The following is a 13,356-nucleotide window of genomic DNA, read 5'->3' as shown; positions in this document are numbered from 1 at the left end:
CCCAGGTGTGGTGCTTAATGCTGGCTAGTGTTCCTAAGCACAATAAGGCTGTGATGTGCCTTATGGAGAATTCAGGTGAGTTATAGTGTTGTTGGCCATGAGCTCAATGTAATGAATCAACAATATATATTAAAAAGCATCTATAAACAGAAACACACATAAAACAAGGTAATGGATAGATCATTTGACAAAAATGTTGTGACCTGAGGCTCAAAGTATATGCTGATCTCATGTTTCCGGAGACCACAGAACATTAATGTGAATAAGAACAGCAGAGAAAGAAAATAAATGAATAACCAAAACAAAACAGAAATAGACCCATAGACAAAAATAGCAAGCTATGGTTGCCAAAGGTGAGGGGGTAGGGAGATGGGAGTTAAAAAAAACAAAACCCACAGAAAAACTCTCCTGATCTGTTGAGCTGTTTTCTTTCTCCAGTAAGTCCGTCCGCCCCACCCCACCCGGGGCAGGGACTCCTGCCTGCCTGGTTCCTGCAGCACTCCTGGGCCAGGAACAGGGCCTGGCACCTAGTAGGTACTCAACAAATACATGTGGAATACACCCTTCCCACCTAGGTCTCGCCCCAACCCTCGGACTCCAACCCCCCTAAAGACCCAAAAGCAAAGGGACCGAGGGGGCATCAGTAGTTTAAAAAAAAAAAAGAATTGGTTTTTAATTTACAAGAGTTCTAAATGTACAGAATTCTCCTTTAAAAAAATCGTTATACACAATAAATACAGTACAAAAAAATTTATCTTACAGTACTAGTTTTGTCTCCGATTTCAAAATCTGGCGTGGGTGGCTGGCGGCAGGAAGAACAGAGGGAAGACTGGTTGAGGGGTGTGCGAGGAAGACCCCGGTTTCCTGTTTTGCAGGTGCCCGGATTTCAGTCGAGGGACGGGAGGGTTCGTAATCTCTCTCTCTCATTCTCTCTCTCTTGCTCACTCAGGCACACACACAAGGACACAGGACAAGGAGCTGGACGCACACACAGGGATGTGGCAGGTGCCCTATGGGGGTCCTGCGATGCTGGCTCACAAGGTCCCTTCCCTGCGCTTCCGCTTATGGCCTGCTGGGGGCAGTGTTAAGAGGCTGAGCGTGGCCTCCAAGGATCCTCCCAGCTCTGAGCGCCTTCCAGGCATAGATGTTGAGCCACACAGACAAGCCTGATACCCAGACACACGTGAGCAGTGCACACAGGGTGCCCCCATCCCTGGCAAACACGCATGTCCCCCAGATGGAGGGGTGGAGTATAGCAGGAGGTGGGAAGAAATGGGAAGTGACACAACCAGGTTTAACCCTCCTTTGGCAGGGGACATTTTACATTTACAGTCCCCTCCCCTAAATCCACGACCCCCGCCCAACAACCCAGCTAAAGCAGGTGGTGAGGGAGGAGGCCTTTGTGACTCAAATAACTTAGGCAAGAAAAACTTGGGATTCCCGGCTTGTGTCCCCCAGGAGGCTGAGGACAGATGCCCAGCTGCCCCTGGTGTCTGCACGGAGCGAGGCGACAGGGAAGGGAAGACCAGCCCGGTGTTATCTGTTCAACGTCCTGGCACCAAGGCCACCGTTGTGACTGGAGGGTGGGTAGGCCTCTGGCCTGTGGAGGGGTGACGGGGAGGCTGGCGTGACGGCCACCGGGGGGGCGTGGGGGTACGGGGCTGCGGATGTCCGGCCGGGGGCCTGCTGGAGGTTCAGGATGCTGTCGATGGCGCTCTGGAGGTGCTCGGTGAGTGTGTCGTCCTGCGGGCTATCGCTGGAGAAACTGGCCTGGTCCACATCGGGTGACTCAGACTTGCGCCGCTTGGCAGGGGGCAGTGGGGGAACCTCCCAGCCAGGGTCCCTGCTGCCACTGCCCTGGCCAGCACTGGCCGTGGCCTCCGGTGGGGCTCCCTTCAGCATGCGCTGGTACAGCTCATCCTCTACCGCGGCCAGCTCGCGGATCAGCCCGCTGGTGGCTTCGTCCACTTTGGTGGGCAGTGGCGCTGGACTGCTGCCCCGGGCCCTGCCCGGCCCCACCCCCTCGGCCGCCCCGCTGCCCAGCGCCTCCACGTTCTCACGGTATGTCTTCCGTAGGGGCAGGCGGGGGCAGTGCGGGGCTGGGGTTGGCAGCTTGTGGTCCGTAGTAGCCGGCGGCGGGTGATCCACGGTGCCGTTCATCTGGCCAGTGGTCTGGGGTGGTGGCGGGGGCCGCGGCGGGGGCTCAGCCGCCTTGAGCGCAGTGTGGGGCGGAGGCGGCGGGGGCTGGTGCACTGGATCCAGGGCTGTGTTGTGGACGACCTTGCTGAGCCCAGCCTCCTGCTTGATCTTGAGCTTGAGGCCGATGCGGCTTCGAGCCTCATAGGTCTTTATGGGCGGGCGATTGCGCGAAGGCATCGGGCCATCCTCATCAGCATCCAGGGAGGAGGCGGCGGAGGACGAGGAGGACAGGGAGGATGATGCACGGGCCCAGGTCACGGAGGGGGAGCCGCCTGCCCCACCATGTCGGATCACCAGCTTGGTGGGCAGGTGCAGAGGGGGCTGGGTGGGCACCCCAGACGCTGAGGATGGTGGTGGGCCATGGCCGGGAAGCCGATGTCCCTCCGAAGAGGCTGCGACAGGGAGGCTGAGGGAGCGCGAAGAAGACACGTACTCATCTGGAGAAGCAGGGGGCCAAGAACACCGACAGGGTTAGGGACTGCAGGGGGCGCCTGTGCAGAACGAGCTAAGAGGAACTGGTGTGCACTGAGCACCTACTACCCACCAGCCCCTGGGCTAAACCCCTGACTCATTGTGACCCTTCTCGGCAATCCCCAAATCCCCGCCATGTGTGCATGTGTGTGTGGGGGTGTCATAAGGCCGGACGACGGAGGTATGCATGCAGCACCAGAGATTGGATGCCACCTTACATTTGGCAACCTGGGTACCTTGCTTGCTTCACGCCAGTTCTGGCTCTGCCCCCTTGCTTTTCTGTCCCCCTGAAGGTGGGAGAGTGTTTTCCCCGTGCCAGGACCGAGGGGGTGAAAGGGACAAGGTGATGGAGGAAGGACTTAGTTCCCAGGGAGACAGACCACGAAGGCGGGGCTCAGGCGCAGCCTAGTGGCGGAGTGAGACCACACCCTCTCCCCACCCCAAGTCTAATTCTGCCCCAAGGGCCTGGGTGGGGGACACCTCTCCCCTCCCTCACCAGGCTTCTCCTTGGCCAGCTGTTTGTCCAAGGCGAGGGTGGTCTTCTCTTCCTGAATGAACATTCTGTCGATCATCACCATCTCTGCTGAGGGGCTCACCCTCTGAGGGGCAGGAAATGGGCAAGTGAAAAAGCCAGGAGGGATGGAGGGAGGTGATGTGAGTAGCGGCGGTGGAAGGAAGTCGATTCACAACTGTCCTTGTGATCTGCCCGCTAGCCACTCTGCCTCCCTCCCTCCTCACCAGGGGGAAGGGCAGGGTCCCCCGGGGAGGAAGGTGACAGCCACCCTACCCGGGACTCCTCCAGGAGCAGGAGGCGGTACTTGTTGAGCATGGCCTGGGTGCGTTTCAGCAGCTGCGTGGAGACGGTCTCAAACTCCTCGTCCACTGCAGAGGAAGAGCAGAGGTCCAGAGGCACAGACATGGCAGGCGGGCGGATGGAGCAGGGTGCACAGCAGGGTCAGGGAGGGGGTATAGTCCTGGGAGGCCTTACCTCTGTGGTAGTCATTGGGGGAGGGGAGGGCACCCTGGTAGACATGGTAGGGCAGGAGGCGATACAGGGCGTCCTCAAAGGAAGGGAAGGCTGTCTTGTAGTCTGGGTGCAGGACAGAGCCCTGATGTTTGTGCAAATGCTCCAGGAAACTGGGGGTGGGGGTAGGGAGAGACCACACACGCAGAGCTGGTGGTGAGGCCGGGAGAAAACAGGACCCCGAGCCCCTGGCCCCAAAGCAAACAGGAGCAAGAGAACATTTGGGAAGCAGATGCTAGCACGTTCAGACTATGCTCCGTCTGCCTCACTGAACCTCTGGTGCTATCATGACCCCCATTTCACAGAGGAGGAAACTGAGGCCCAGAGAGGTGAAGAGCCTGGACTCAAAACATACAGTGAGGCAGAGGCAGAGCTAGCTGGGAATCAGGCCTGTTGCTCAGCCTCCATGCTATCCTGTCTGCCGCCACCGGGGGGCAGCATGGCCCCACATTGCAGTGGCCCAATGGCAACCTCCAGGAGTGGAGGGAAGTCCGCCGGCTGATTGGTACCTAATACTCACAGGCTTTTTACTACCACACATGTTACAGGGAGTTATGTCTCTTTCTGGTGTGACCAGACATGCTGCCACCCCCCCACCCCCCACCACAGGGCAGGACTTGGTGGTCTGCTTTGTGCTTCCAGAACCCAGCACAGGACCCGGCAATGAGCGAGCACTTGAGCAATGCTCTTGGTGGAAGGCAGGCAGAAGAGAGAGAGAATGCAGGCAAGCATCCAACATCTACTCACCCACCCACACAAACACCGATCCCCCCCAGGCCTGTGTGAGGTGCTGAGGCACACTCCCATCGAACCCTCACCTGCCAGTCTATTATTAAGACTACCCAGAGGGGGAAACTGAGGCAAGTGAGGGACAGAGCACTGGGAAACCACAGAGCCAACAGGAGGTGGAGCGAGGGTTTATACTTGAGCCTGCCCAAGCCCTCTTCTGTAGGGTGGTCCTCACCCACCCTCCCAGGCCTCTCGAAAGGCATAGGGCGCTGCCACTCACCACGCTTCTTTGCTGGGCTGAAGTTGGGGTGCCTTCTTTAGGCTACTCAACTTGCTCTCATACTGTGGGGGGAGGAAGAGGAGTGAGGAGACCGCACGGAGAAACTGCCACCTTGGTACCCTCATCCCTTTTCCCCCCAAGCCTGGGACAGACAGGAGGAAGCCTGCCTCCCCCGGCCTGGGGTCCTGGCCCTTCACACTCAACCTGCGGGGAAGACCGGGGCTGGGCCCTGGCGTGGCACACAGTGAGGAGAGGGTGACACGCAGGCGTGAGCCCCGGTACTGTCAGCCGGGTTCCCCTCCACCCCTCCTCATGCGTGGGTCTCTCGGCCTCAGCCTGCCTTGTCTGGACGCCAGGAACACTCCTGGGGTTCCCTTCCTGCTCACCACGTGGCCTCCGTATGCGCTCTCATGTGCAGACTTGCCCCGCCCCCCGGCCCTCTCATCCTGCCGGGGTCCTTCCACTGGACTCCTCCCCTCTCCCAGGCTGTCTTCCCGCCTGGCCTCTGCTAAATCTCCCGGTCTCTCCAACTTCCTGGGTCCGGGTCCCTCCACCTGCCCTCTTTTCTGTGCCCCCATTTCTGACAGGTGGTCTCTGTTTCAGTCCCCTACACGCACCCTGCCCTTCCATCACCAGGTCCCTCCTTTCTCTTCCACCTGTCCTGAGCTGACATTGGACAGTCTCACTCACCTCTCCTCCTAGGGTATCGACCTCTTGCCTGCTTGTCCCATCCCCTCCAGTGACTGTATCAAGGTCTCACTCACGTCAACTCTCCTATTGTCACCCTGTTGTCTTGGTGTCTGTGGGTCTGTCCAGCTGTCTCGGTCCCTCACACGCCCCTGCCCGCACTGTCCTGCTGTTTCACCCATCAGCTGGATGTCTTAAGTGCCGATCCGTCAGCCTCCCTTGTCACGTCGGCCCCTTCCCAGGTTCCCTGGTGACACGGCCCGAGCCCCAGCCCTCCACCCTGTTGGCCTCTTACCTGCATCCCGGAGGACTTCCCTGGCCCAGATGCAGCGGCCTTGGCCACACTCAGGGTCGGGAGGTTGCTGGCAAAAGCTTTGCTCTCTGCAGGAAGCAGAGGAGGGAGACCTGGGAGCAGAGGTGGGGACAAACAGGGCTCAGTGGTCACTGGTCCCCTCCTCACACGTGATCCTCAAGCCTGCACCCCGCTGTGCTTGTGTTTTTTTGGCCTTGGAGGCCCCACCAGCCCTCAGATCTGGGGGACAGCCCTTCCTCCTCCACCTTCCCTAGCCTGTGAGGTCTGAATGACCCCTTGGGTTCACACAGCCACAGCTCAGCCCCCACCCACCTTCAGGCCCCCATCTCTCCTTCATGGACTACCTCAACCCTACCTGCAGTGGCCATGGGTGCTGGGGCAGGGGGGTGGCTGGGGGCGGTGGGGGTCCCGGATGGGGCCTGCCCGCTGACCAGCACTGAGGCAGCGGGGCTGGCGAGGGGTCCTAGGCTGGTGGAGGTCTGTGGGGCAGTGGAAGGTCCCCCGGCCTTGCTCTGGAGAATGATTCCGGACGGTACCTAAGGAGGGAACAGGTGGTTGAGGGGTGAGGGGCACACACTAGGAGTTGGACGGCCAAGCACCAGGGATGGGGGTAGCTTCGATCAGACTACAGGGGGAGGGCTGGGGGCTTGTGGCGCGTGCGGTGGGGTTGGTCCCTGCCTTGATTACCTGGTGAAGTCTCTCCAGAAGAGCCTTCGACTGGGGTAGCGCTGGGAAAGGGGTGGTCACCATCTGGAAGGTCCGAGGAGGTGGTGGTGGGGGTGCTGCAGGCTCTGGGATCAGATGAAGGGCTGGAGGGGGCGTGGGGGACTTGTGGGGTCCCTGGCCAGGCGGGAACTGCATCTGGAATTCAGGCGGCGTGGGGGCCGGCAGTCTGGTGGACGTCTCGGAGGCCACGACGGAGGAGGTGGAGACAGGAGGGAGGTGGGGGGCTGGGGGCAGTGGCCCCTCCGGGGGCTGGGAGGCGGGGCGCAGAGGGGGTTGTGGTGGGCCTGGGGCCGTGGGGGCAGGGGTGCTGGCAGGTGGGGGGACGCCCAACTGGTTCTGGATGACAAAGATGCCAGGCAGAGTGGGCGGGGCCTGGGGTGGGGGGCAGGGGTGCAGAGCAGGCTCTGAGGGCGGGCGGGACAAGCTCTGGGGCTGGGAGGGCGGGCGAGAAGGGGGCCGGGTGGGGTGCGGAGAGGGCATGTGGGGGCTGTCCCCCAAAGGGGCCTGGTGAGGTAGTGATGGGGACGAGGAGGGGCCCGGGCCCTTCAATGGAGCTGCTGCTGGGATCTGGGCAGGGGAAGGAGGCAGAGGGGAGGGGGCAAGGGTCAGAACCAACCTCGGCCCCCACTGCCCCAAGATACTGGGGACACTAGCCACTCCCATAAGGAACCACCCTCCTTAGTAACTCCATCTGGGAAGAACCCCATCGTGACAGCAACAGTGCTATCCTTCCGGCCTGTTTCTCACCTCCCCACCTCACCCCTGCACCCATCCCCCACCTCAAGCCCTCTGGATCTCCACCCCCTTCACATATGCTCCGCCTTCCCAATCGCCCCAGACTAAGGCAAGCTCTGCAGCATTTGGGGGCAGCAGTGGAGGAAGCAGCAGGCGACACCACACCGGCTGTCCAGCAGGGAGGCAGGGCCGAGGAGCAGAAGCACAAGCAGCAAGGGAGAAGGAGGCAGCCAGGCGAGGGTAGCGTCCCAGAAGCCACCCGGGCCTGACTGTCTAGCTAACCAAGAAAAAACAGACACTAGTGTAGATACCTTCGGCTGAATAACAGAGTGGGGGCTGATGGCCACGGAGGGCACAGGGGGGACTGGGGGACCAGGGAGCTGAGGATAATAAGGATGGCCACTGAGAGAAAGGGCCAGGCCCCTCTGGATGCCGGCCTGTGAACCCTGGGCCCCATTCTAAGTGTCCAGGGCCTCTGCCTCAGTGTGCCTATGTGGTCAGGGCTGCAGGCTGACCTAGGAGCCACATGAGCCTGCAGACATGGGCCTGTGTGTGCACACGCGAGTGTGGGTGGGTGCATGAGCCAGACTTGCACGTGAGATCTGGGCATAGTCCTGTTACACGGACACAGCGACCCTGCCTGGGACACACCTTGGCCACAGAGCCTCACCCCCTCCACTCCCAGAAGTCACCTCCCCAAGAATCATCGCCTCATCAGTGGCCGCCAAGCCAGGGAGGGCAGTGATGTAAGTGATACTGGCACTGTCACAGAATCCTCACCCTAGTGACAGTCCACACCGATCCAGCGAGCTGGGCTGGCCGCCCATGCCCACTAATGTGGTCTTCCAGCCCCGAGAGCTATGATCACACTGGGCCGATTTCACAGATGAGGCACAGACACCAGGAGCGGAGTGACCAGTCTAGAGCCTCCCTGTCTCACCACCACCCCAGACTTCAGAGCTGAGTGAGGGGGACTCAGGGGGCTTTCCAAGGCCACTGAGCGCTGCCATGCTTCCAAGCTAGGGCTCTGTTTCCAGCCCCCAGAGTGGCCGCTTTAGGATCAGGGTCAGGACTTGCAGTAAGTCTCCAGGCCTCTGGACCCGTCCAGCATTCCTTCCAAGTTTGGCCCTGAATGACCTCGGCAATTCCAAACAGAATCCAATCAATCAATCACTTAATCCACAAACCTGGAAAGGCTTGCCACTTCTAATGAGAGACCAGAGGGCAGCCCTTGGCTCTCACAAGAGGCTGGTGAGAGTGTCACCTGGAATAGCCCTCTGGAAAGCAGTTTGGTACGGTGACTTCGAAAAGGCCCCAACCTTTGACATCGCGTCCCCCTCCAGAAATCTGTCATAAGGAGCATTTGGGCCCTTGCTCACAGAGCTACCCATTGTGGGAGTATTTACAAGAGAGAAAATAGGAAACCAGTGCAAATGGCCCCAAACAGGTGAGTAGCTAAGTGAGTCGAGAGAAAAAGAGCCGGCCCATGCCATACCTCCCTAACCCAGGGCCAGTCCTGAGCGCCAGAATGCTGAGTGAAGTCAGGAGAGTAATACATTGCATACGGCTGGACGACTGGCTAACCCGCATTCTGAACAGTGGACTAGATAACGGGATCGTCTCCATGCTCAATTTTCTGCATTTGAATCTATCTGCTATAGTCAAGTAAGAGAATGTTCTCTTGTTCTTAAGGGCAGAAAAACTCTACTAAAATATTGTAGCGTAAAGGAGCGTGATGTCTGCAATTGATTCTCAAATGACTTGAAAAAAAATAATGCTATTAAGAGAGCTAAAGATAAAGGAAATGTAGCAAAGTATTTATACTGGGTAAGTCTGGTGTGGCAGCCAGCATCTGAGACCCAGCAATCACACCTTCTTTGTTTTTTTAATTTATTTTTTTTATATATTTTATTTTTTTGTGACAAAGACAGAGAGAGGGACAGATAGAGACATACAGACAGAAAGGGAGAGCATCAATTCTTCATTGTGGCACCCTAGTTGTTCACTGATTGCTTTTTCATATGTGCCTTGACCAGGGGGCTACAGTAGAGCGAGTAACCCCTTGCTCAAGCCAGTGACCCTGGGCTCAAGCTGGTGAGCCTTGCTCAAACCAGATGAGTCCACGCTCAAGCTGGCGACCTCGGGGTCTTGAACCTGGGTGCTCCGTGTCCTAGTCTGACGCTCTAGCCACTACGCCACCACCTGGTCAGGCAAATCACACCTTCTTCTTTTTTTTTTTTTTAATTTAATTTAATTTATTCATTTTTAGAGAGGAGACAGAGAGGGAGAGAGAGAGAAGGGGGAGGAGCAGGAAGCATCAACTCCCATATGTGCCTTGACCAGGCAAGCCCAGGGTTTCGAACCGGCGACCTCAGCATTTCCAGGTCGACGCTTTATCCACTGCGCCACCACAGGTCAGGCAAATCACACCTTCTTATATTGTCTCCTCTGACACTGTACACAGGTTGGTCTCTGTGACCAATAGAATTTGGCCAAAGTGATCACCTGCTACTTACAAGGTTAGGTTATAAAAAAGACTGAGGCTTCCATTCTGAGCACAGTCTCTTTCTTTTTCGGATGCATCATTCACTTTGGTGGGAGCCACTGTGCAGTATGTTATGAGAGTCCCCTCAGAAAGGCTCCTGTAGAAAGGAGCTGAAGCCTCCTGCCAACAGCGACATGAGTGTGACATCTTGGAAGTCAATTCTCCAGACCTGTCAAGCATCCTGATGACTGTGGCTCTGGTTCACGTCTGCCCTCATGAGAGTTAGTGAGCCAGAACCCTTCAGCTGCTACCTCCAGATTCCTGCTCCTTAGAAACCGCCTCAGATAAGGTAATGTTGACTGTTTTAAGAACTCCCATAAATTCTTTGTATTATTCCTGAAACTGCATATATTTGAGAGGATTTTAAAGCTAAGTTTAAAATACCCAAATTTAAAAAATTAAATCTATTCTCATTAAAAATGCAGAAAAATACACACACATAAACCACAAAGTCAAAAACCAAATGATATACTGGGGGAGGTATCTATAATTTACAGCACAAAGTTCATCTCTCTAATTTGTAAAGAGTCTCTAGAAATCACTAAGAATAACAACCAGTGAGAAAGTGGAGCAAAAGATATGACCAGCAGTGCACAAGAAAGAAAACACAAAAAGCTCGAGTATTTCAAGAAATGCAAATCAAAACAAGAGAAATGCAAATTGAAAGCATCCTATGGAACCCCTTTCACTCATTACATTAGGAATAAGCCGTATGTTTCGTATAGACACTCATATTGCTCATCAGGTCTAAACTAGCACAACATGCTGCAACTCCAGAGGAACGCAACTTGGCAGTAGCTACCCAAATATAAGTGCGCATTCACTTTGATCCAGCACATAGTCTTCTGGGAAGTGACTAGATGGATACACCTGCTTGTGTGGGAAAGAACACATGAACAAGTTGTTTACTGCAGGCCTGTGTGGGGTGCCAAAGCCTGGACATAGTCTAATGTGAATCAATATAGCACTTACTGGGATATGGTGATGAGTTACAGAACCCCCTGTGGACACCAACACCTACGGACACTCAAGTCCCTTATATAAAATGTCGTAGTATTTGTATATAACCTACACACATCCTCTAGTATACTTTAAATAATCTCTAGATTACTTATAATACCTAATGCAATGCAAACACTATGTAGACAGTTGTCATCATGTTTCATTCAGGGATCAACTTTTTGGAAATCCCTCCCCAATCTCTTTGATTTGCAGTTGGTTGAATTTGTGGATGCACAACTGGCAGATATGGAGGGCCAACTGCAGTGTGCTAGCTTCTGTCAGAGAGAAATGGGAGGAAAATGTAAACCTATAGTGCACTAGACCATACCGGCAAAAAGAACTATAAGGATACACAAAAATAAGTTACTGTGTGCCTGACCTGTGGGGGCACAGTGGATAACGAGTCGACCTCAAACGCTGAGGTCGCCAATTTGAAACCCTGGGCTTGCCTGGTCAAGGCACATATACGGCCTGACCAGGTGGTGGCGCAGCTGATAGAGCATCGGACGGGGATGCGGAGGACCCAGGTTCGAAACCCCAAGGTTGCCAGCTTGAGCGCGGGGTCACTGGCTTGAGCGTGGGATCATAGATATGACCCCATGGTCGCTGGCTTGAGTACAAGGTCACTAGCTTGAGCAAGGGGTCACTCAATCTGCTGCAGTCCCCCCCCCATCCCCCAGTCAAGGTACATATGAGAAAGCAATCAATGGACTAAGGATCTGCAACAAAGAATTGATGCTTCTCATCTCTCCCTTCCTGTCTGTCCCTCTCTCTGACTCTCAAAAAAGAAAAAAAAAAAGCACATATAGGAATTGATGATTCCTGCTCCTCCCCCCTTCTCTCTCTCTTCTCCTCCTGCAGCCATGTGGTTCCAATGAGGTGGCCTCTGCCTCAGGTGCTAAAAAAAATGGCTCCATTGCTGAGCAGCCCTGATTGGGGAACCAAACAGGCAACCTCCACCTTCTGAGAGGATGCTCCAACCAACCAAGCTATCTGGTCAGGGCTTAATATTTATTGATAGAGACAGAGAGAAGAAGGGAGAGAGAGGGGAGGGGGAAGGGAATCTTTCATTTATTGTTCTACTCAGAGTTGTGCATTCATTGGTTGCTTCCCGCGTGAACCCTGACCAGGTATGGAACTAGCAACCTTGTTGTTTTGGGATGACACTTTTAACCGACTGAGCTGACCAGCCAGGGCCTATAATATTTTTTTTACACAACCACACAAGTAAACTGTTTACCAAGAAATTCTAACTGCCCGTGTGCTGATGGCAAGACACGCAGCCTCACGCAGAATCAGAGCGGGGTGCAGGAGAGGGTGGTTCCCGCCTGGCGTGGCCCGGCCCGGCCCCTGCAGCTCTGGGCTGCGGCTCTAGGCTGGATGAAACTCAGGCACAAACCTCTTGGAGGAGCAACCAGGTTAGTGCTTTCTATAAAATATCTGAAAAATGCACCTACCCTCTCATCCAGCCATCCTGTTTCTAGAAATTTACTCTACTGGTATTTTCAAACATGTCTGCAAAGCATGGGTAAAGAATGTGAGTGTTGTGTGTTTGTTTGTTTGTTTTTTTGTTTGTTTGTTTTTACAGGGACAGAGTCAGAGAGAGGGATAGACAGACAGGAACGGAGGGAGATTAGAGGCATCAATCATCAGTTTTTCATTGCGACACCTTAGTTGTTCATTGATTGCTCTCTCATACGTGCCTTGACCGTGGGCCTTCAGCAGACCGAGTAACCTCTTGCTTGAGCCAGTGACCTTGGGTCCAAGCTGGTGAGCTTATTGCTCAAGCCAGATGAGCCTGCGCTCAAGCTGGCTACCTCGGGGTCTCGAACCTGGGTCTTCCGCATCCCAGTCCGACGCTCTGTCCACTGCGCCACCGCCTGGTCAGGCAAGTGTTGTGTATTAACAATTACAAAAGAAGCCACTTTAAGTCCTCATGATAGGGGACTGAATGAATAAATCATGGTGTGCCATCTAATAAGACAAAGGCCTGAAAAGTGTCAGCAAACCACAGCCCCAGGTCAAATCTGGCCTGCGTGCCTTGCTTATCATTTTGTATGGCCCTCAAGCTAAGAATAGTTTTACATTTTTAAATGATTGAAAAAAAAAATCAAAATATTTTGTGACTCGTGAAAATGACATGAAGTTCAAGTTTCAATGTCTATCAATAAAGTTTTATTGGAACACACCCATGCTCGTTCATTTAGGTGGGGTCTAGAGCTACTTTTGTTATACACAAAAGACTCTCATTTTTTTTTTTTTTTTTTTTTTTGTGAGAGGGACAGACAGAAAGGGAGAGAGATGAGAAACATCAATTCTTCATTGTGGCACCTTAGTTGTTCACTGATTGCTCTCTCACATGTGCCTTGACTGGGGGGCTACAACAGAGTGAGTGACCCCTTGCTTAAGCCAGTGACCCCGGGCTCAAGCTGGTGAGCGTTGCTCAAACCAGATGAGCCCACACTCAAGCCTGAGACCTCAGGGCTTCGAACCTGGGTCCTCCGCGTCCCAGTCCAATGCTCTATCCACTGTGCCACCACAGTCTCTCTTATCTGCGGTTTTGCTTTCTGCAGTGGCAGTTACCTGGGGTCAACCATGGCCCAAAACTATTAAATGGAAAATTCCAAAAATAAACAATTTTTAAG

At 54.7% G+C, this 13,356-nt stretch overlaps 1 protein-coding gene across 1 annotated transcript in view; it reads right to left on the bottom strand.

Moving 5' to 3' along the window:
• Window positions 1–670: 670 nt before the first annotated feature.
• BICRA (BRD4 interacting chromatin remodeling complex associated protein) overlaps window positions 671–13,356 on the bottom strand; it is an 81,910-nt gene continuing 69,224 nt past the window's right edge. Inside the window, exons 8-15 of the mRNA XM_066373866.1 lie at window positions 6,391–6,996; window positions 6,059–6,239; window positions 5,686–5,795; window positions 4,704–4,765; window positions 3,659–3,807; window positions 3,458–3,552; window positions 3,167–3,269; window positions 671–2,636 (exon numbers count right to left, since the gene is read on the bottom strand). Coding sequence (XP_066229963.1) covers window positions 1,537–2,636; window positions 3,167–3,269; window positions 3,458–3,552; window positions 3,659–3,807; window positions 4,704–4,765; window positions 5,686–5,795; window positions 6,059–6,239; window positions 6,391–6,996 — 2,406 coding nt within the window. The 3' untranslated portion in view covers window positions 671–1,536. The remainder of the gene's footprint in view (window positions 2,637–3,166; window positions 3,270–3,457; window positions 3,553–3,658; window positions 3,808–4,703; window positions 4,766–5,685; window positions 5,796–6,058; window positions 6,240–6,390; window positions 6,997–13,356) is intronic.

This window comes from Saccopteryx leptura, chromosome 3 (assembly GCF_036850995.1).
Source record: "Saccopteryx leptura isolate mSacLep1 chromosome 3, mSacLep1_pri_phased_curated, whole genome shotgun sequence".
In the NCBI taxonomy this organism is placed as follows: domain Eukaryota; kingdom Metazoa; phylum Chordata; class Mammalia; order Chiroptera; family Emballonuridae; genus Saccopteryx; species Saccopteryx leptura.
Note: the sequence above shows the minus strand (reverse complement) of the source record. Positions and strands in the feature narration are given on the sequence as shown.